The sequence below is a fragment of the Lepidochelys kempii genome, chromosome 26 (genome assembly GCF_965140265.1).
Source record: "Lepidochelys kempii isolate rLepKem1 chromosome 26, rLepKem1.hap2, whole genome shotgun sequence".
In the NCBI taxonomy this organism is placed as follows: domain Eukaryota; kingdom Metazoa; phylum Chordata; order Testudines; family Cheloniidae; genus Lepidochelys; species Lepidochelys kempii.
Genome location: NC_133281.1, coordinates 5,806,652 through 5,828,120, shown reverse-complemented (window position 1 = coordinate 5,828,120; position 21,469 = coordinate 5,806,652). Strand labels below are relative to the sequence as shown.

The following is a 21,469-nucleotide window of genomic DNA, read 5'->3' as shown; positions in this document are numbered from 1 at the left end:
CAGTACCAGGAAGTCCTTGCCCAGAGCAGCCTACAATTTAAATAGACCAGGAGCCAGTTCAGAATTATCCTTCTTGTGTTTAAAACCCTTCATGGATTCGTTTCCACTGTTATCACACACCTGGTCCTTCTCTCTGCTCCTCTCGCTCCCCTTGGCCAGCTCTGGCTTCCTTCCTATTCCATCAAGCAGACTTGCCCCACCACCAATGTTCCCTCTAATTTTTGAAAGGCCGTATGTGCAAAAAATGTCTTCTGTGCAAATTGTTGTGCTTCTGTGCAAATTTTTGTGCACGCGGTGTTTTGTCAGGCGCGCGGGCATGTGTGCAGCTTAGAGGGAACAGTGCCCACAGCCATTTGACTGGATAATACATACCCTGGGTCTGCACTTCTGCGCTAGTGAGTGACTGGCTACTGATTGCTGGAATCACCAGGGTAAACAAAGCCTGTGCTGTATGCTGCATACAGGGGGACCATGGGAGCAACCTAATCTTTAAAGGACATAACTTGCATTGCCACAGAGGGAAAAAAACAGTGCTAAAAAGAAACAGGATGGTTTCTGGCCAAAGGAGGCTGAGAAAGAATACCCCAGACTTAACAATTGGCTTGGAAGACGGCTTTTTCCTCCTCCCTCCATTTCCTTCCCCTGGAAAAGACATCTAAGCTCTCCTCTTTGCTGTGTAGATGGAATCCACATGCAAACCCTAGGCGGCTGCATCTTAGAGATACACCATCAACACTCAACCAGCCAGCCCTGGGATGGCGATTCAGCTCAGTTACAGGAATTTGGCTCAACTGTCTGCCTTGGTGGCCAGACTTTCACTGAAACACCCTGTGCAGGTCTGGAGAGGGGGATTAGGTCATTTATCCTGTTCCTATAAGAGCCCAGTGGCGAAAGACGTATGTAGATTGCAGGCTCTTTGGGGCAGGGACCATCCATCCCTCTGTTCTATGTTTGCACAGTGCCTAGCACCACGGGCCAGGTCCATGAACGGGGAGCTGCAGACTGCATGAGGCAATGTCTTGCCCTTCCTTCTACAATGCAATCAATGGGCAGCCACAGTCCATGTTAGAATCATTGAAAGGGAAAGCAGCCAGCACAGTGGAATGAGGAGGACAGAATCATAGGACTTCATGAAATAAGCCACCTCCTTCTGCATTTCTAGCTCACCAACATTTTCTGGCACCAAGGAAAAGATGGAGGAGAGAGTAATAATAATGAAAAGGAAGGTGACAGGATCAGTTAACACGTAAGGAAAGGTGATGCCCAGTCCCTGCTTTGATGCAATTGAACATCTTTAATTATGTCTTTAATTATGAAAATGAGACAGGACAATTAGAGTAACTGGAGAAAACTAAAAGCCTTCTGAATATTGAGCTAGAATCAGATCCTGACCCAGAAATGAATGTGGTACCTGCCCCCCTTTTACAATGGCTGAACCAAGCCCCCCGCTCTGAACAAAACTTGGAGACCTTTGGCTCTGGACCTCATGGTTCAGGCCTGTCTCTAGTGATCACAGCTTTGACCAGACACAGAACAATGATGTTCTACACGACCACGTTTCCACTACCACTTATGTCAGCAAAACTTATGCTGCTCAGGGGTGTGAAACACACACACACACGCATGCCACGAGCAACATACGTTTCAATGGCAGAAGTGGCCGTGTGGACAGCGCTATGTCGGTGGGAGAGCTGCTACCGCCGCTCACTGGGGCGGTTGAATTATGTCAACAGGAGAGCTCTCTCCCATCGGCATAGAGCGGCTACACGAGAGATCTTACCGCAGCGCCGGTGCTGTGAAGTCTCCAGTATCTCAACACAGTTCCCCCAGAAGGGTGGGTTTTCTCCCTAGTTTACAGCAGAGCAGAACGAGACACACAAAGGGTGACTTGCCAGAGTCACAGAGCAGGCCTGGGGTGAAGAACTCAAGTGTCTGGGCTCCCAGTCTGGCACTCTACCCAGTGTGTCACACTGCCTCATGCAGCTAGAAGAAGGAACCCGGCTACGAACTGTACAATATTTGGATTGACTATCCATTTATGTGGGCAAGGAGGCAATGGAGTAGTGCAAAAATAATAATAATAATAATTACAAGATAATAAAAAAGAATACAGCTTTTAGGGAACATGTCAAAACCTGCAAGGGGAAGATGAGGGATTGCAGAAGTTCTGACTCTCAAATACAAATACCCTCACTTAGGTAGTGCCAAGAATCATAGTATATTAGGGTTGGAAGAGACCTCAGGAGGTCATCTAGTCCAATCCCCTGCTAAAAGCAGGGCCAACCCCAACAAAATCATCCCAGCCAAGGTTTTGTCAAACTGGGCCTTAAAAACCTCTAAGGAAGGAGATTCCACCACTTCCTTAGGTAACCCATTCCAGTGCTTCACCACCCTCCTAGTGTAATAGCGTTTCCCAATATCCAACCTAGACCTCCCGCACTGCAACTTGAGACCATTGCTTCCTGTTCTGTCATCTGCCACCACTGAGAACAGCCGAGCTCCATTCTCTTTGGAACCCCCCTTCAGGTAGTCGGAGGCTGCTATCAAATCCCCCCTCACTCTTCTCTTCTGCAGACTAAATAATCCCAGTTCCCTCAGCCTCTCCTCGTAAGTCATGTGCCCCAGCCCCTGAATCATTTTTGTTGCCCTCCACTGGACTCTCTCCAATTTGTCCACATCCCTTCTGTAGTGGGGGGACCAAAACTGGATGCAGTACTCCAGGTGTGGCCTCACCAGTGCCCAATAGAGGGGAATAATCACTTCCCCCGATCTGCTGGCAATGCTCCTACTAATGCAGCCCAACATGCCAGTAGCCTTCCCAGCTACAAGGGCACACTGTTGACTCATATCCAGCTTCTCGTCCACTGTAATCCCCAGGTCCTTTTCTGCGAAAGAACAGTACAGAAAGCCAAGGGAAAGTAAACTCGCTGAAGGAGCTGCAAGGCTATGAATGCAGCCAAGAGATATAAATTAAGAGGATGTATAGAAGCCATGTGGGGAGACTTATGGTACGTGCAAGACCTGGGTAATGAAACTGCAAGTCTTTAGAGCCAGATTCTCAGCCTCATTCCATTATCTTCAATAACTGACAAATACATGCATCTCCTCTGAAAAGTGGCTGATGCTTTCAACCGAGCAATGCTGATTTATTGCAGGTAAGGATCTGGCTCATTGAAGCTGGGTGTATCCCTAAATGAAGGTGGCTTTATGTGTTTTTAAGAGGCAATGTATTTTAATAGCCACGTGGGTGGAGAACACAATTTTCTGCAGCAAAGGGATCGCTGGCGAAGGGAATCAACACAGACAAAATGCACACTTAGGATTTGGAAAAGTTCCATCTTCCCCCCCACGCGGCAGCAACAAAACAAAACAAAAACAGAACATATTGGCCACTGCAACAAGGTGGCAACAATGCCCATCAGAGGAATAGACAGTCTAAGATCTGCCCTCTTGACCAAGCTCCTAAAGCCTCCAGCAGGAAATGGGAAACCAATAATTATTCGTATATTTTTTAAATATTTGGCAAAACCAAGGCAGCAAAGTATCACTTGTGAGCTCCTGCCAGCAGCGCTTTCAAAGAGCTCAGCTACACATGTACCAACACGACTGCAGTGCATCATGGGTGACTTGCACGGGAGGATCACTGTAGGTCAGGGAACGTGTCAGGGAATGCTGGAGAGAAGGACTCTGGCTCTATGTAGGCTAGCTCTTTTCCCGCCATTATCACCAGATCAGCTCCAGCCCTCAGTGTTTTTACTGGCATGTTGTCTAACTCTGTTCAGCGCAAGCCTAAGTGACGTGGGGGTTAAAAAGTCTGTAGTCATTGGCACCACTAGCAGAGTTGGACAGATACTGGGATAGACCCAAAGAGGCAGAAGTATTTAGACCAGGGGACTAGGAATCAGGATTCCTGGGTTCTATCCCTGACTCTGAGAGGGGACTGTGGTCTTGTGCCTAGAGCAGCTAAGTGGGAATCAGGACACCTGGGTTCCTTTGGCTGAGAGCAAGTGGTGTTTACTGAGGTACAGGAGGCTACTGGGTGTCAGGACCCCTGGGTTCTATTCCCAGGTTGCCATTGACTTTCTGAGTGCCCTTGGGCTAGGGCCAAAGCCTGCTTCTGTTAAAGCCAATGAGAGTTTTACCATTGTCGCAACGGGCGCAGGATCAACATCCCAACTCGCTTACTTCCCTGTGCCATCTCTTTCCTTCATCTGCAAAGTGGGTTATGATGATACTCATCTATCCTGCAGAGGGTTGTGGGATTGAATTAATTATTGTTTGAAAAGTGCTTTGAGATGGGTAGAGGGGTACTGTCACACCGGGCTAAAGGGGTATTAGAAACTAACAGAGCTGGTCAGATAATGGCAAGGATTTTCCAAGAAAAATTTCAGAACAAAATAAAACATTTTTTAAAAAAAATTTCATGACTGTTTTTCAGTTTTTAATCATTTTCAACGTCCAATATATATAATTTTTTCATTGAGAAAAAACCCAGAAAGTGTCACAAGAACAAACCTTTTTTCTATTCTAAAAAAAGGCAGTTTTCATCAAAAATCTTTTTTCAAGCAAAAGATTTCAATGAATGCCATAAAATGATCCACTGGAGTTTCCGCTGCCACATCACAGACAATGGAGTGAAGGAGCGTTCAACCCATTTGCAAAGATTCCCAAGACACTTTTAATTTCTCTGACAGCATTGGCTGTAATTGATACAATGTTCTTGTGACTTGTTTATCCCCAATTAGCATAATGGCTGTTGCTGTCTGATGTTTGCAGTTCATGAGTGATAGCAGATTAGCAAGCAGAGCGCTCCCTGTAAATTACCCTCTCTGCAATGCAAGGGGGAAGCGGAGAATTTTAACAGCCTTCAACCAGCACTAGACCCCAAAGCTCAAGCAGATGGCAGGACATGGCAGTACAGACTGTGGGGTCACAAGCAAGAGCTGTGAAGGGAAGAGAAAACTGATCTCCAGGCCAGCTCCTCCCCTCATCCTGCTGTCAGATGGAGGAAACTGGTTTAGCGCACAGGTTGCAAGTCTCTGCAGGGATTCTAGTAGCGACTGGTGTCTGAACAAACAGGGAACGGGCTTCCCATGTCCCAGTATGTGGCTGATGGGGCCAAACTCGCCATTTTCTCATGAGCCTTGTGACATTTGGTGTTTTTCTTTGAGTCCCAGCTCCTGGAGTCATGTGAATACCTGAGAATGGCAGCTTCCATTGTTTAAAAAAAAGTTTCTAGCCCTCATGGCTGGTGAATTAGGAGACCAGAGGTCTATCCCTGGTTCTGCTTCTGACTTGCTGCATGACCTTGGGCAACTCCGCTCACCTTTCACCCATTATCTGTCTTGCGTATTTAGACTATAAACTCTTCTGGATGGGGCTGTCTCTCACCAGGTGTTTGTACAGCAGCTAGCACAATGGTGCCCTGATCTTGGTTGTGGCCTCTAGACCAGGGGGAGTCAATTATTTTTGTCTCGGTCCAAATTTCTTGGTCAAGGTATAGTCAAGGTCCAGAATCCGGAGAAAATAATAAAAAACAACAGTAATGCTAATACTAATAATGAGTAAATAAAAAGATTTTGGGGTCCATTCAAAAGCATCTGCTGATCTGGATTTGGCCAACGGTCCCACTTATTGACCAACCCTGCTCTAGACGCTACTGCTATATAAATAATCTATTTCAGGGTTTTATCACCACAGTATCCGAGCACAAGCCATTACAATGGCAGCATGTTGCGCTCAGTTTGCGCTCGTGTATATGACACCACAAGATGCAAGGCACAGGTGGGTCAGACCCAGGGCCCCCACCCGGAAGAGTTTACAATATAATTCAGAAGCTCAGCCACTGACAATGAACCGTGTTGTTTTACACACTGAGGTGACCCCGTGTGAACCAGTGGAGCTATTTCAAGATAGACAAGCTGACACACTCCTGGGTTGAACCATTCCTGGACAGGTTTGGGAATGGCCTGCGTATTTCTCCAAATTGATCTTACATGGACATGTCGATTTGTTGGTTTTTTGTATGGTGACAAAGTTCCTCCATATGCTGAGTATACACCATAAACCACAACAGCTGGGCTGCCTTATATTTGCTAATGATCTCCCTGGGATCAAGACAGCATAATCTGCTAGAAGTCTCTGAGACGGCTTATAGAAGTCAGGAGTGCAGGAGATGCCTGGCTATGAACAGAAGAGGTTTCTCACATTTTTGCAGGAAGACAGTGGTAGGCAGACGGTTAGGTGAACGGCAGCCTTGGAAGATGCAACACTTTAATTTTAAGCACCATGCACCCAAATACACATATTAGTCTGGCAAGGAGGTGGGGTAGATGTCTCAGGGGAATGGTGATCATATGTGGGGGCCTTTCACCTCTAAGGCACACCCAGCTCAGACCAGCAGTCACCGAAAGTTACCACTGTGGTCAGATGTTTGGCTGCATGTGTGTATTCTCCCTGCGTGCTGTCCCAGCTCTGCACAGACAGTTGGCACAGCAGACCTCGATCAAACCGCCCAATGACCACAAGATCCGTTAAGGTATGAAGGCACCCGGCCAGGTTTATTGTCCACGAAGCACAGTAATAGCACCTGGTAGACTCTACAAGGATATTAAGACATGGATGCCTGTGACAACGGACGCAGCTCAGTCCGTGGTGGGACTTTCCACTGCCCCCTATGTTGGGCAAAGATACTCCCTCTGAGATACAACTTGTACCCTGATCCAAACACGTTAGTACCGCCCTTCTGACATAGTTAGTTACTGCCCCTGACGTGGCTAGTTATCATCCATCACCTTCTACATATTGGTTTGATTATTACGTACTGTCATCCTGACCTTAGCTTTTAGGAGGGGTCAGTGTGTTCCTGTTATCCTTGGGGAATGTTTTTGTACCATCCTTGATATTGGGATGTGTTTGCGTGAGCACTCTGTGACTAGCACTTCTTAAGAATGTGTATTTCTGCAATATCAGCCCTGTTCTTGCCAGATTCTGTGAGCAGGTCCTGCCTCGTACGAAACTTCTTCATACAAGGGCTTATGGCTCAGCCCCTCTTCCTACTACAACCACCATCCTCCTCAGTGACCAATGGACAGAGACTTACCCTCCTTTGAAAAGGGCCAGGGAGGTGAGATATTGGATGTCCAGCTTGAAGGCATCCTAAAGGGGCCTGGTTTTCAAATGGCAGGAAAATCAGACCTTTCTAAGGGGCCTAAAGCCAGCCAGCCACAAGCTGAGCACCTCCAAGTCACCAGACACTTTTGAGCCCCTTGGCCAAAAAGTGCCCTGTGCAGAAGTGTAAAACGTGGCTATTACCATGTGAAAGGTGCTGGGTGGGACGTCTCAGTCCAGTTCCCCAAACAGCTGCCTACATAAAAACACACACACCCCTGCAGGTTAGCAGTTAACAACATATTCGGGAAGTCCCAGCTCACAGACCAAGGACCAGCTGGATCATCCAGACTGAAATCCCTTCTCATGGATGCCCCTTGGCAGGCCAGCATGGCAGGGAAGGTGGCCCTGATGCTGCCCATGCTGTATCCGCTTGATCAATAACTAAAGGTGCTCATTCGCCACGACAGTCAGCCTGGTACTTATCAAGAGCACAGAATACACAAGACAAAATAAAAAAGTAGGTGAACACGCTAACTTGGGTTGGAGACCAATGCTCCGGCCACCATTCAGCATGGCGCTTAACCGTGTGCCTGCTGCCTGGTCTCCATACAGATGTTGTAGCAGCATAACAACGTCAATTAGGCCTGGTCTCCAAGTTTTACCAGTAAAACTTGCCTCATTTCAACACACCTCTGCATGTGTCCACACTCAGTTTTGCATTCTGTTGGTAAAACCCTGACTTTCTGTGTGTCATGGTCAGCCAACTCCATGGACAACCCAAGTCATCTCAGAGCCCTATCCCAGAGGTACCATCACTGAGTAGATGCTGCATTCGCTGTTCTGCTGTCAACAGTCCTCCAGCAACAGTCCCACAATGGCCCCATCCCTGCAACGACCACAGCTCTGGTCACAATTCTGCTGCACAGGAGTTGCAGGGACCAGAAGCTGCCCATCACCTTTAAAACCTCTACCATGTTTTTGAAATGCCTCTCTCTGCTAGCCCACCTTGGCGAGCACACAGGTATGGCTCCATGTAAAGCTCCAGATAAACCTGGTGCTGCTGCCTGGTCCAGGAAAGAAGCCTTGGATTTCCTCAGCCTGTGGGAGGAGGAGGAGGAGTGGAAGCCCAGCTGCAGAATAACTGCAGAAACATCTCTTCGGACATCGGAGAGGAGTGACTTTTTTTTTTTTTTTTTACACTGTATAGCTATTCTGGTACAACTCTAGTATAGATACACTGTTATGCTTTTTACCAGGGTAGCTTGTTCCCCTTCCCATACAGCAATCAATGGCTGTACCAATACACGCACCTTTATACCAGTGTAATTGCATCCGCACTAAGGAGTTGCACCAGCTCTGCCCAGACAGCAGAGTGCTACCGTTTCTGTGTGCAGACAAGGTCTGGCTTTTAGCCATAGTCCCACTGACGGCAACCCACGTACTCAAAGCACCTTGCTGAATCGGGCCGCTCTCTTCACAGGAATTACAGCCTCGTCTTCGAAGGCTCTTTCCAAGCGCCAAAGCGTGGCGTTCTCGGCCTGTGCAGTCTCGTCGCAGAGTCTCTAGGAATGAGCTTCAGTCAAGTACGTGATTAAGAGACTCAAACCCCAGGACAGAGGGGTTCTGGTTTTGGTATCACCCGCCTGCAATGGGCTCCCTCAAATCCTTCTCACTGCTTTGATGTTTTCTTGCTCCTGTTCTGTGTTTCCAACCCCAGGTCTAAAAAATAATGCAGCGAAACGGTAAAAGTGAGTCCTGGCTAATTAGGGATATATGTAGTGAGCTGATGGGATAGAAAACAAACCCTGTTGTTCCCAGGGCTGGTGCCTCCCCCTTACTGTGGTCTGACATACACTGTGTTCTCCAGAAACTCCCAGGGGCCTCTGCCCAACCCTGCATTCACTGTTACCTAGGATCCACTGGGGCTCCTGCCAAACTCAGCGTCACATTCACTGTTACCCAAAGACCCCGGGCTCCTGCCCAGCCCCAGACATGCATTTGATTGAAGTCCCTGGAGTTGCTCCTCAGACGCTGTGCTTTGTTCTCTCTTATCCTCTTAGTGACCCTCCGAATACCATAGCCTAGGCCCTGCCCTCCATCACATCAGAGATGTCACCACCCAGTCACGATCCCTATAACCACTAAGCCCTGGGTTGGGTGAGCAGAGATCACCGCTCTTCAACTGCCGAGCTGTCCTCCCGCAGTGGCTGCACGCGCTGCCTCCACAAGGCTCTCCTGTTCCCACAAAGCAAGCGACACGTGGATGGTGATTTGAACCCTGGCCTCACTCTAAAGGTCTCAGAGCAATAAGCCAGAAGGCTGGGGCTTGGCATAACCCATTATGTCCTTTGTACCTTTTCCACGGGGAAAAGTCCTGTAGAATTTAACAGAGATGAAAGCAACAGGGTTCTATTATTACAATGACCTATCGGGCGAGATCTTCAGCTGGTATAAAAAGCGTCGCTCCACAGAGGTCAAGGAGACCATGACCTAAGGATCTAGTCCATGGAATGTAACAAAGGCCGAGGCTTTGACCCATCCCATTGCCCTCTATAGCAGGGATGCAATTCTCTACTCAGTTCTACAGGTTGGTGCAAAGACCCTTCAGAGAGGGGATGAGCCTCTGTGAAAGGAGTAAAGATTTTCTGTAAGGGTGGGGATGTGTATTAGTGCGGCTTCCCTCGGGGCTGCCAGCTGTGCTAGTCCACACAGAGCTTAGAAAAATCCCTTGCTTAACTTTCCGACTGACTTCTGTTACTGTAAATTCCAGCGCTGCAAAGGGGAGAGATGCCGGGGAAGGGGAGGAGTGGGAGGGTTACTGGGGCAGAGGGACAGACAGCTCAGCCTCACCACCTGGGGTTTCGTCCCGGAGCTGTGCAGTGGCCTGTCTGTACCTGGGGAAGCTGGGGTTGGGTGTCACTGGGCATCAGAAAACTGCTGAGCAAGCAGCCTTAGGGGTCTGCGCACTGAACTGAGCAGGGAGTAGGAGCTGGCTTGCTGGGGAAAACTCAGACACAGAGGCCTCAGGCAAGGTCAGGGAGAGACACGGACACCAAAGCACTTAGCAATAGCCGCAAGGGCATGAGGAAAGCTAGGAGCTGTAGGGCAGTCAATCCTGGCTCAGGTACGTGTCTGGAGCATCCCAGTCACAGCCATTATTAATGTGCTCCCTAAAGGTACTCGCCACCGCAGGATGCAATCTGCATTGGGAATACCAGGGGTATTTTCCTTTGGCTTTCACAGGTCCCAAATTGCTTCACACAAATGCTATACATGCAGCCTGTGGCAATGCAGCCACCTCTGGGGAGGAGAGCAGCAGACAGATACACAGCACCATGCAAACCAGTGGGAAGGGGGATATTTTGGTCAAGGGACTGAGGACCAAGCCCTGCTCTCACGTCAGTGCTCCACTTCATTCACAAGGAAGCCGGGCACCTCAGTCCAGGTTTATCTCCATTTGGCTCTGCCTGTGGCTGTTTTGTCTTCTTCAGAAACAGGGCCTTATCGGGGTGAGACCGGGTTCGACCCAAGCGAGTGCATGGTGGGCAGAACACACACGGGTAGACAAAATAACAGCTCAGCAGATCAGGCCTGGGCTGGAGCCAGAGGAGGGAGAGAACACAGCAATCTTGCGCAGGTGCAGGTTCAAGGGCGGTTGCTTGGTGCTGATGGGTTTTTCCTGTACTATCCCTTCAACCTAGTTCCCATCGACAGTAGCTGAGTGGGGGAGGAGGAGGAGGAGAAGGAAAGAAATTGTGAAAAAGAAGGGGGCTGCAAAGCTGAAGCAATGTGCTCTCTAGCTGTTCCTCTAGCAATTCCTAACAGCGCAGCAATGTGCTCTCTAGCTGCTTCGCAAGCACGCCCTGCTTCCAAAGGAGTGATCGGCACAAGGTGCTTTCATCCTGATTAACTGAGAGCCCCTCTCCCCATGCTGCACCATGGCAGCTGAGCGCCCCCCTTCGCAGCACGGGAGTTAATGCTCTGATCACCTCGGGGACAGGATGCCGGGCATCCCCAGTGAAGGGACTCTGCAATTTGATTCCTCTACTCGCTTGTCAAAGCCAAAATGGCGAATCGACTTCTGGGCTGGCTTGCTCTCCCAGGCTATTGCTAGGGTAGGAGGGGAGGCGGGTGTGGGAATCTAGGGGTTCCAGGTGGACCTTACATTAGACCTAATAATTGCTGACAGTAATACAATAACCTAGAGAGGACAGAGATTGATACTATAGGCCTGACATCCAGACCTCCCATTGACTTCAATTGGAATTGTGGGGGCTCAGTACCTCTGACAATCAGGCCTTCTATCTGGGGGTAGAGAGATCATGGTGATGGGTCGTACAGAAACCCAACTGAGAGATAACTCTGAGGGTGAGCTATTTGGAGCAGGACCTTTTTATTGTTCACCTGTACAGTACGAAGCACGATGAAGCCCTGGTCCCTGACTGGGGCCTGCAGGCGCTACCCTAACTCAACTACAGCAGAACCTCGGAGTTACAAACACCAGTTACGAACTGACCAGAGAACCACACACCCCATTTGGAACCGGAAGTACGCAATCAGGCAGCAGTAGAGACAAAAAACCAAAACAACAACAAAAAAAAGCAAATAGTACTGTGCGAAACGTAAACTATTAAAAAAAAAAAAAGGAAAGCAACATTTTTCTTCTGCATAGTGAAGTTTCAAAGCTGTATTCAGCCAATGTTCAGTAGTAAACTTTTGAAAGAACTAGAACGTTTTGTTCAGAGTTATGAACATTTCAGAGTTACTAACAACCTCCATTCCCGGGGTATTTGTCACTCTGCAGTTCTACCGTAAATGATAGACAGATAGGGTTTGTTTTTTTTAAGAATAGCTGGAAATGGACTCAGAGCATTGGATGGGCTCATTTTTACAAGCTGAAAACAAAGTAACCAAACAATTGGGAGTGGCCATGCAGAATCCAATGAGTTGCACATTGTTCCTTAATTCATAATGAAATCACAAACACAAAAAAGAGTCTGTTATCTTGTTCGCTGTCGCATATGCTTAGTCTCTGAAAATCAGACCCACATATCTCAGGTTAGGCACCTAACATACACCCAAAGTAGTGGCTACTTTTGAATATTTTGTCTTTAACCCCACTGTGCCTCAGATTCCCCATCAGCAATTCTGGGATAATACTGACCTACACTCCCCCCCTGGAATGAATTAAATCAGTTCCTATTTCTGAAAGGCCTAGGGTACAATTCTTCTCTGGGCAGAGCGCCAGCCCAAAGTCCATGCCCTCATTAAGCCCTACTCAAACTGAAGCACAAGGTCTTTGTACTTAAACTCAGGTGAGATTTGAGTGGCGCATGGGCCATGTGCATGAGCTCCTCATGGAGAAGGTACTAGAGAGCTGCTAAGTATCAGCATTATTGTGAATGGGTCACACTGAGGTGCTGCTGTGTCAGAAGTCCTGGGAATTCTCACTGGAGCAAAAGAACTTAGTTGACCATATTTTTCCAACGGCTGGAAGATAACTTAATACTCAACTATTTGACGTTGTGTCTCTCTCTTTTTTGCTTCTTGGAACGCTGATGTAATCCCAGGGCTGAGCTTTGTACAAACAAGGCTCTTATTATGACACAAGCCAGTCCCTGAACTGCAAGAGGCATGCTCCTTTAACAAACAGAAAGCCCATTCCCTCTCTTGGTCACCCTTTCTAATCCCCCACTCCCTACCTCAGCAACACACCATGTTAAAAGATCTCCAGCAACCCCAGATGGCTTGTTTTGGCAAACCAAAGAGTCTGGGAGCTCGGTAGCCTTCCAGTAGCTCCTCAAAGCTGGAAATATCCTGCAGGGTATGATAAAATTGCACTGCTCTGTCAAAAGAATATTCTTTCCCAAATCATTTGCAGCAGTCACTTCAGGACAAGTTAGACCCCACATCCACACTGGCTAGGCTGGCGGAACAGCAGGAGAATGGGAAGGAGCAATGGGGCCGTGAGTGGGGTCACGCACACAAAAGGTGAACAGCGTTCTTGTGAGCAAGCAAGAGCAAACATGGACTGGGGGAATGATAGTGGCAAAGGAGGGTCATGCAGATAAAAAGAAGAAGATCACATCTCAACTCAATCTGGGTAAATTGAACGTCTGTGCAACCCCGGATTAAGTCCTTTGCACCACTTCAGTCCCACTTACTATTTTGAGAGCTTATCCATTTGTAACACACTCTGTCTGGGTAGACGCCCCAAGAGAATATGGCCCCTATTCCAAATTAGGGTGTCAAAAAAAAAAAGTAATCACGATTAATCACAATAAATTTAATACCAATTTAAATTTACTATAAACATTTTGGATGTTTTTCTACATTTGCAAATATATTGATTTTAATTACAACGCAGAATACAAAGTGTAGAGTGCTCACTTTATATTATTATTTTTTAATTAAAAATATTTGCACTGTAAAAAAAGATAAAAGATAGTGCAATCTACAAGTCGAAGCATGAAGGGGCATACAAATATTTTGCATATCTGGCACATAAATACCTTGCAACATCCACTACACAGTGCCACGTGAACGCCTGTTCTCACTTTCAGGGGGCACTGCAAATAAGTAGCGGACAGCATTATCTCCCGTAAATGTAAACAAACTTCTTTGTCTTAGCCATTGGCTGAACAAGAATTAGGACTGCGTGGACTTGTAGGCTCAAAAGTTTTACGTTGTTTTGTTTTTGAATGCAGTTATGAAACAAACAAAAAAATTCTCCATTTGTAAATTGCACTTCCATGATAAAGAGATTGCACTACAGTACTTGTATGAAGAGAATTGAAAAATACTGTTCCTTTTATCTTTGTTACAGTGCAAATATTTGGAATAAAATAATAATAATAAAGTGAGCACTGTACACTTTGTGTTCTGTGTTGTAATTGAAATAAACATATTTGAAAACATAGAAAAACATCCAAAATTCATTTAAATTGGCATTCTATTATTGTTTAGCAGTGCGATTAAATACTGTGATTAATCGTGATTCATTTTTTTAATTTAGTTCATTTGTTTTGAGTTAATCGCTTGAGTTAACTGATTAATTGACAGCCCCATTCCAAATGTATTTTCAATACCAGTGAGCTGCAATTTAAGAATGAGAAGGGGGTGACAGAATCAAAACATGGTCATAAGATGCAAGAACAACTTAGGGGGCATTCTCTTGCCCATGCTATACATGAGGTCAGACTAGATCACCGGTGGGCAAACTACAGCCCGGGGGCCACATCTGGCCCTCCAGATGTTTTAATCTGGCCCTCGACCTCCCGCTGGGGAGCGGGGTCCGGGGCTTGCTCCACTCCGTGAGGCTCCCAGAAGCAGCGGCATGTCCCGTCTCCGGCTTCTATGCGTAGGGGCAGCCAGGGGGCTCCACATCCAGGAACCGCGGTCAATGGGAGCTGCAGGGAGGCACCTGCGGACAGAGCAGTGCTCACAGCCTCCTGGCTGCGCCTCCACGTAGGAGCCAGATGGGGGACATGCCACTGCTTTTGGGAGCTGCTTGAGGTAGGTGCCACCCGGAGCCTGCACCCTGCCCCCCTCCCGTGCCCCAACCCCCTGCCCCAGCCCTGATCCCCCTCCCGCCCTCCGAAACCCTCAGTCCCAGTCTGGAGCACCCTCCTGCACCCCCAACTCCTCATCTCCAGCCCCACCACAGAGCCCGCACCCCCAGCTGGAGCCCTCACCCCCCCACACACCCCAACCCCCACTTTTGTGAGCATTCATGGCCCGCCATATAATTTCCATACCCAGATGTGGCCCTTGGGCCAAAAAGCTTGCCCACCCCGGACTAGGTGATCACAATCGTCCATTCTGGCCTTAAACACTCCAGACAAGGATAAAGGGGAAGAAAAACAAAGAAACCACAATGGGCATTTTCCACAGATGACCAAAGCTAGGAGAGAGAGAGAGAGAGAGAGTGTGAGAGAGAGAGAGAGAAAGCAAACAGAAGGCCCAGGCCAACTCTCCTGGTACTTAAAACTGCAGGAAGCCACACAGGAGAGACTTTAACTATCCAGACATCTGTGGGATAATAAACACAGCTGGGCATATACCACCAAAGAGATTCCCAGGGAATGGCGAGGAGACAGTTTTATGCTCTAGAAAGTCTTAGCCAGAGGAAAAGCTACCTCTGATCAACTGCCAGTGTAACACCATGACTCTGGGTGAGCTGTTGGTATCAGGGATTGAACCTGGGCCCTCTGGCTTTATGTTCACAAGCCTCTACTGCCTGAGCTAAAAGACCCAGCCCTGCAGCACCAATGGACAGAGGGCTGGCCTACCTTACCACAAAAGTTAATGTAACTTACATTGGTTAGAGGTGCGAAAACAACACCCCCCCGAGCAACGCAAGTTACATCAACTTAAAGTGCGGCCAGACCGCACTATGTAGGTGGGAGACGCTCTCCTGCCAACATAGCTTCTCGACAGACACACTACATGAGGGGGTTTCAAACAAGTCCTGAAACAACTCTAGAAAACAAAGAGTAAGGAAAACTCCTGCAAGAAAGCTTCGGCTGACATGGGGTGGGGCAGATTGCGTCACCACTGATAACCGTGTGGCTTCTTGCACCTTACTCTGAAGCATCTGGAGTTGGTCACTGCTGGAGACAGGACTAGTTGGACTATGGAGCTGATCCAGTGTGGGAAGTCTCATATTCCAAAATCTCTGGGGGTGGACTGAATGGGATCTGAAAGATCTTTTCCAAATCTCACACTGGATTCCTGTGCCCTCCTGGAATAGACTTAATGTGGAGTCCCAAGGAAGACAAGACCCTGACCTGCTTTCCTGCACCACTGGAAGGGATTGTGGGTTTACCCAGAACAGGAACGCAGCTCAGTGGAAGGAGGAGATCTGTTTAAAATAGGGTGACCAGATGTCCCGATTTTGTAGGGACAGCCCTGATTTTTGGAGCTTTTTCTTACATAGGCTCCTATTACCCCCCACCTCCGTCCCGATTTTTCACACTTGCTATCTGGTCACCCTAGTTTAAAAATGTGGATCCCGGACAAGTGCTGATCTGGCAAATAATACAGCCTCAGCTTCAATAGCTGAGCATCCTACTTCCACCCCAAAGTTGTTAAATATGTCAGGAATGCTCCCCCTCCCCCTCGCTAGCTCACGCCAGCCTGGCTGCTGCACACAGAACATGCTACGCTCCCAGCACACAGAGACACCAAGCTGCAAAGAGTGGAATTCAGCCAGTTCCAGGTTCTCCCCCTGAAATACTGGAGCTCCATGACACAGCGGAGGATGGCAGGGCTGCGGGAAGGAGCTCAATCCTGCACTACCTGGGGGGGGGGGGGGGGAGGGAGGGAGGGTCAGGCCTCATGCTCCACTCAATCCTTACTATTGCTCTTTATCCTTAGGGACTTGCGTGGCCCCCATCATCCCAGGAGTAGTGAGGCAGAGCAGTGCTATTTATACCTCCACCACAGCTGGGAAACCTAAGGGCCTTACCCAAAGTCACACAGAAGGTCTGTGATGGGGCAAAGAATTGAACCCAAAGATCCAGGCTTGCACTCTAACCACTGGGCCATCCTTCCTCTCTGCCAGGTCGATGACCGTTCTCATTCATTTGCTCTGTGGAACTTAAGTTCATTTCAATGCAGAGGGCTCAGTCCAGCTCTTTCACACAGACCCCCGCACCCCCGATCACCTTCCCATCATTCCTAGGCTGGACAGGAACCTGTGATCTGCAGCCAAAAGGCTCCACTTATCCCCTTTCTAATCGCCTGAGCCCACCCAATCCCCCAGATTGGCTCTTCTTTAATGGACCAGGGTGGATCAGGAACACCAGTTTAGATGGAAGTCATGCAAACAGCACCCCTGCAGTGTAACCGAGAAAGCGCATCCTGCTTGTGCCTACATGGATGGGGCCACAACCCCATGAACCCACAGTACTATGTAGCCTTGCTGTGTACCCTGTCAGATAAGACTAGGGTAACCAGATGAACCTGACAAAATATTGGGACACATGGGGGAAGCAAAAAAAACCAAAACCCGCCGGATCAGCCAAAGCCGCAATATCGGGACAAATGGCGTCCCGACCGTGCATCGGTCAGGACGCGGGACAAAGAACTAAAAATCAGGACAGTCTCGATTTTATCGGGACATCTGGTCACCCTAGCTGAGAGGAGAGTGCAGAGAGCACACGCTAGCTTGAATGGTCAGTAACGTGTCCCCATTGCATCTGGACAGGGCCAACAGCCCATCCCTGCCCCATATCCTTCCTGTGTTTATCCTCACGGGGTCGGAGTGTTTATCTGGCCTTGGGCAATCACTCAGCTCAGAGGCAGGCAGTCATTCCACAATGCTTAGCATTTCCTAAGCTTGGCCAGAGCCAGGCACGGCATTCATGTTAGACCAGCCATGGAGCCCAGGCACCGTGCAGGGAGTCCTATGAGCACATATCGGAGTGGGGATATATCCCAGTGCGTGTGCTGCAGAGGGAGTGACCCTCTGCACTAACCCGTCCACAGTCCTGACCAGAGTCCTGCAACTTGAGCTCACTCATTTGTTGGGGGGGAGGGGGGGAGAATGAATTCCTCCCTCAAAAGTCTCCTGCCTAGCAGCAGCATCAGAGATTCCTTGGGGCGAAGTGGACGGTTACCTGGCACCGCTGGTGAAGCTTCTGTTCCTCTGCTGGGCCTGCAGCGCACCTCCTGATTGCTGCTGTGTTTGAACAGGCAGGCTCCGGGATGTTTGCCTGGCAGCAGCCTCGGCTGTGCAAAGAGATTCCGAGAACAGCAAGGAGGGATGGAGACACAAACCAGGAAAGCAAGGGAGGCCCTCTGCGAGATTCCTCCCAGATGCACCATTCTGCAGCCCCCTGGCAGTGCCCCTCACTACCAGCCAGGGATGGGGAGCAAACAGCCTGTGAACACTGGCTAGGGATATTTGCTTTCCCATAGCATCTTCCTTCTGACCCAGACGCACGTCTGTCAAACACAAAAAGAAATTCAGCTTCACAACGCGTGCTGTGGAGCAGGTCATTATCACGGATGCTGTTTTAACAGAGGGGGAAATCGAGGCACTGGGCAGGGAAGTGGCTGGCCAGGGAGTGAGCCAGTATCAGAGCTGGGGAGAGAACCCAGGGACCCTCTCCTGGCATGTGCCCAATCCGAGCCAGGTATAGATCTCACTATAGTTTACTGGCGTCTGCTAGCAGTGAGTGAACAGTTGGTACAACTGTGTCAGTTAGAGGACTTGATTTAACTGAGGTCGAGAAAAAAATCCCTTCTGTGCTGAGACCAGGCTAACCTCAGTGTTTGGGCATTGAGGTAACAGGATACGGTGCTGGGGAAGGGTGGGAGCCCTGGGGGATTCTGGGGAACAGGGAATATGGTGCAGGGGCTGGGCAAAGGCTCTGGGGGATTCTGGGATGGAGCTGGGACTGGGCAGTAGCATGAAGAACTTGAGGGTTCCTTCTTCAGGGTGCATCCTCCTCAGTGCACCCTTGTATCCCTGCCCCTGGGCCTGGAGTTAGTGTGCTTTCCGTTCCTGCAGCGAGCCCCTCACTGTATTCCTCAAGCTCTGCTAAATGTCTGTTGCTAGGCCCCTACTTCCGAGTGGATCTCCAGCTGCTCATCACCTTAACCACTCTGCCTCCCTCCCTCTTGGCTCACATGGCGAGTGTGTAATTACAGACTTGGCGAGCTCCGAATCCCTGCTAATCACAGCCCGACCAGCCGCCAGGGCTGTCGGTACCATGGGATGTATCTGTGCGAACTGAGCGCAAAGGCAGAGCGCATCCCAGGCTTACTGGCCAAGGGGGAGCGCGAGGAGAACGTTATGCGCCAAGGCACACATAGGATGGAAACAGCAGATGGTGCATGGACAGGAGAGAGCAAGACACAGAGAACTCACATATAAGTGAGTTATAAAAAGAACTAGATGAGTTCATGGAGAATAGATCCATCAATGGGTATTAGCAAAAATGGTCAGGGATGCAACCCCACGCTCTGGGTGCCTCTAACTGCCAGCTGCTGGGACTGAACAATAGGAGATGGATCGCTTGATAATTTCCCTGTTCTTTTCTTTCCCTCTGAAGCACCTGGTATTGACCAGGTGAGAAGACAGGACCCTAGACTAGATGGATCATTGGTCTGACCCAGGATGGCCTCTCATGTTCTTTAACTGTTTGTGGAGGGAATCAGAAAAGGGAGGGAGCCAGCATCCTTGGGAACAGAAAATGGGAGTGTTGGTGGTTCAGATATGGGGAACAGAGGAATCCAGAAAGGGATAAGGAGGAAAGGGCCTTTTTATACCAGGGCATTAGGCAAGTGGGATGGATTGTTGGGAAAGCAGATGGGGAAATGTGAGACCTGTTGTGTGACCTTCAGAAAGTCTCTTCCTCTCTGTGGGCCTCAGTTTCCACTCCTACCCTTTGTCTGTGCTGAGGAGTCTAGACACTAAATAGACAAGACAGATAAAGGTAGAGGACAGGAAGTATTATTCTTCCCTTTTTTACAGATGGGGGAACTGAGGTGCAGGACAGTGACTTACCCAAGGTCACACAGAACTGGGACTTGAACCCAGGCCTCCTGAGTCCCAGTCTAGCACACTGTCCCCTGCCCCTTCTCTCTCCTTTTTGTAGCAAGCTCAGCATTTTTGCCCTCTCCCCCCATTGTCCACAACTTCTCTTGTCCAGGACTCAAGGCTTGCACAGCTCTATTCTCTGCCTTCATTTCTCCCCTTGCCTCCTTCATCCTGCCACTGTAGCCCTGGCTATTGCAGGTGAACAGCTGCCCAAGGCAGGAGACACTGGGGCAGTTGGGCTCACTGACGTCAGTACAGGACGTCAGTGCAGTTAGCCCGATTCACCCGCAGGCTACTTTGGGGTTGGGTAGAGAAGTTAGCCATGTTCGTGGGGGAAGCTGCGGAGACTGTGGAATGGGGAGGCTGTTTAGGAGGTGTCTTAGGGATGGGATAATGCCCGGGTGGCTTTGGGTCTTGTTTTGTAAATCTCTGAGGTTAGCACACCCATGACATCTGGATCCCACAAAGCTTGGGGTGGGGCAGGTGGAATAATGCTTCTGATTTGGGTACCTCTCAGCTTAATCAGAGCCCACTCAACAATGAAAGGAGCTCAGCTGAGCTCTCTGGATTCTTAGGCCAGGAGGGACCATTGTAAGCATCTAGTCTGACCTCCTGCATAGCATAAATGGTTTCCAGCTAACACATGCTCAGAGATGGGTCACAAACAGGAGATGGTCTGGTCACCCCAAAGGAGAGAGGGAGGGGAACTCTCCTTATGGGGTGGGACTCATCTTCCTACTGCTCCTACTCCATTATTCTGAACAGACTAGATGCTTCCCAGCTGCCAGTTGAGGAAGCAGGGCAAGGAAGCAAGCCCAACTCACGTCAAAGCCTCTCTGGAAGCAAGCGGAAAAGGAAGGATATTTATTAATCGAAGAAAACTGCAAAGGGACACCAGGGGGACCACACACACACTCTCTCTCTCTCTCTCTCTCTTTCTCCCTCCTTCTCGAGTTTGGATTCAATCTGCAAATTCAAGTTGACTATGAAGACAGAACTGGAGCCAGCAGAGCTAGTCACTTGCTGAAAGAAGAGCTGCTGGAATGAAAAATATTTGGAATCTATTCAGCGGGGGTACCAGATTTTTTTTAATCCTTCCCCAGTTCTTCATGATCAAGGTCATCTGCATGGAAACAGGATCTTCAGAGGTGAGAGCAGGTTTTTCAGGAGGAAGAACAGTGTTTGTGGTTCATGGCCAGGACTGGGAGCAAGGACTGCTGGGATCAGTTCCTGGCTTTGCTGCATGACTGTGGGGTTGATAACACTGACTAACTCCCATTGTGCAGATGGGGAAATTGAGGCACAGAGAGGTGGAGTGGCCTGTCCAATGTCACACAGCCAGTCATTGGCAAAGACAAGAATACAACCTGCAAGTCATGTCTCTCAAGCCATCCTCCTCTTATTGCAAAGCTGGAAAAGAACACAGGAGTCCTGACTTCCAACCCACTCCTCCCCCCGGTGCTCTAATTATGAGACAACACTCCCTCCAAACCTGGAAAAAGAACCCAGGAGTCCTGACTTCCAAGTCCTCTGCTCTAACCACTAAGGAACCATTTGCCAGCACAGCTTTGCTGATCAGGGATCATACCGCATCACACACCTGTCCAGCGTAGCTAAGATAGGAAGTATGGCAAGAAACCACCCTGGCTTAACCAGGAGATCTTCAATGATCTAAAAATCAAAAAAAGAGTCCTACAAAAAGTGGAAACTAGGTCAAATTACAAAGGATGAATATAAACAAATAACACAAATATGTAGGGACAAAATTAGAAAGGCCAAGGCACAAAACGAGATCAAACTAGCTAG

General features: G+C 48.8%; 1 protein-coding gene across 7 annotated transcripts in view; it reads right to left on the bottom strand.

The window, feature by feature from the left end:
• The window catches only part of BMP1 (bone morphogenetic protein 1), an 84,757-nt gene that overhangs the window by 53,892 nt on the left and 9,396 nt on the right, over window positions 1–21,469 (bottom strand). For 4 of the 7 annotated variants that reach the window (XM_073325410.1, XM_073325411.1, XM_073325414.1 and 1 more), the window contains exon 2: window positions 17,736–18,063. The exons of the other annotated variants lie outside the window; for them this stretch is intronic. In XM_073325410.1, coding sequence (XP_073181511.1) covers window positions 17,736–17,943 — 208 coding nt within the window. In that variant the 5' untranslated portion in view covers window positions 17,944–18,063. The remainder of the gene's footprint in view (window positions 1–17,735; window positions 18,064–21,469) is intronic. 7 annotated transcript variants of the gene reach the window in all.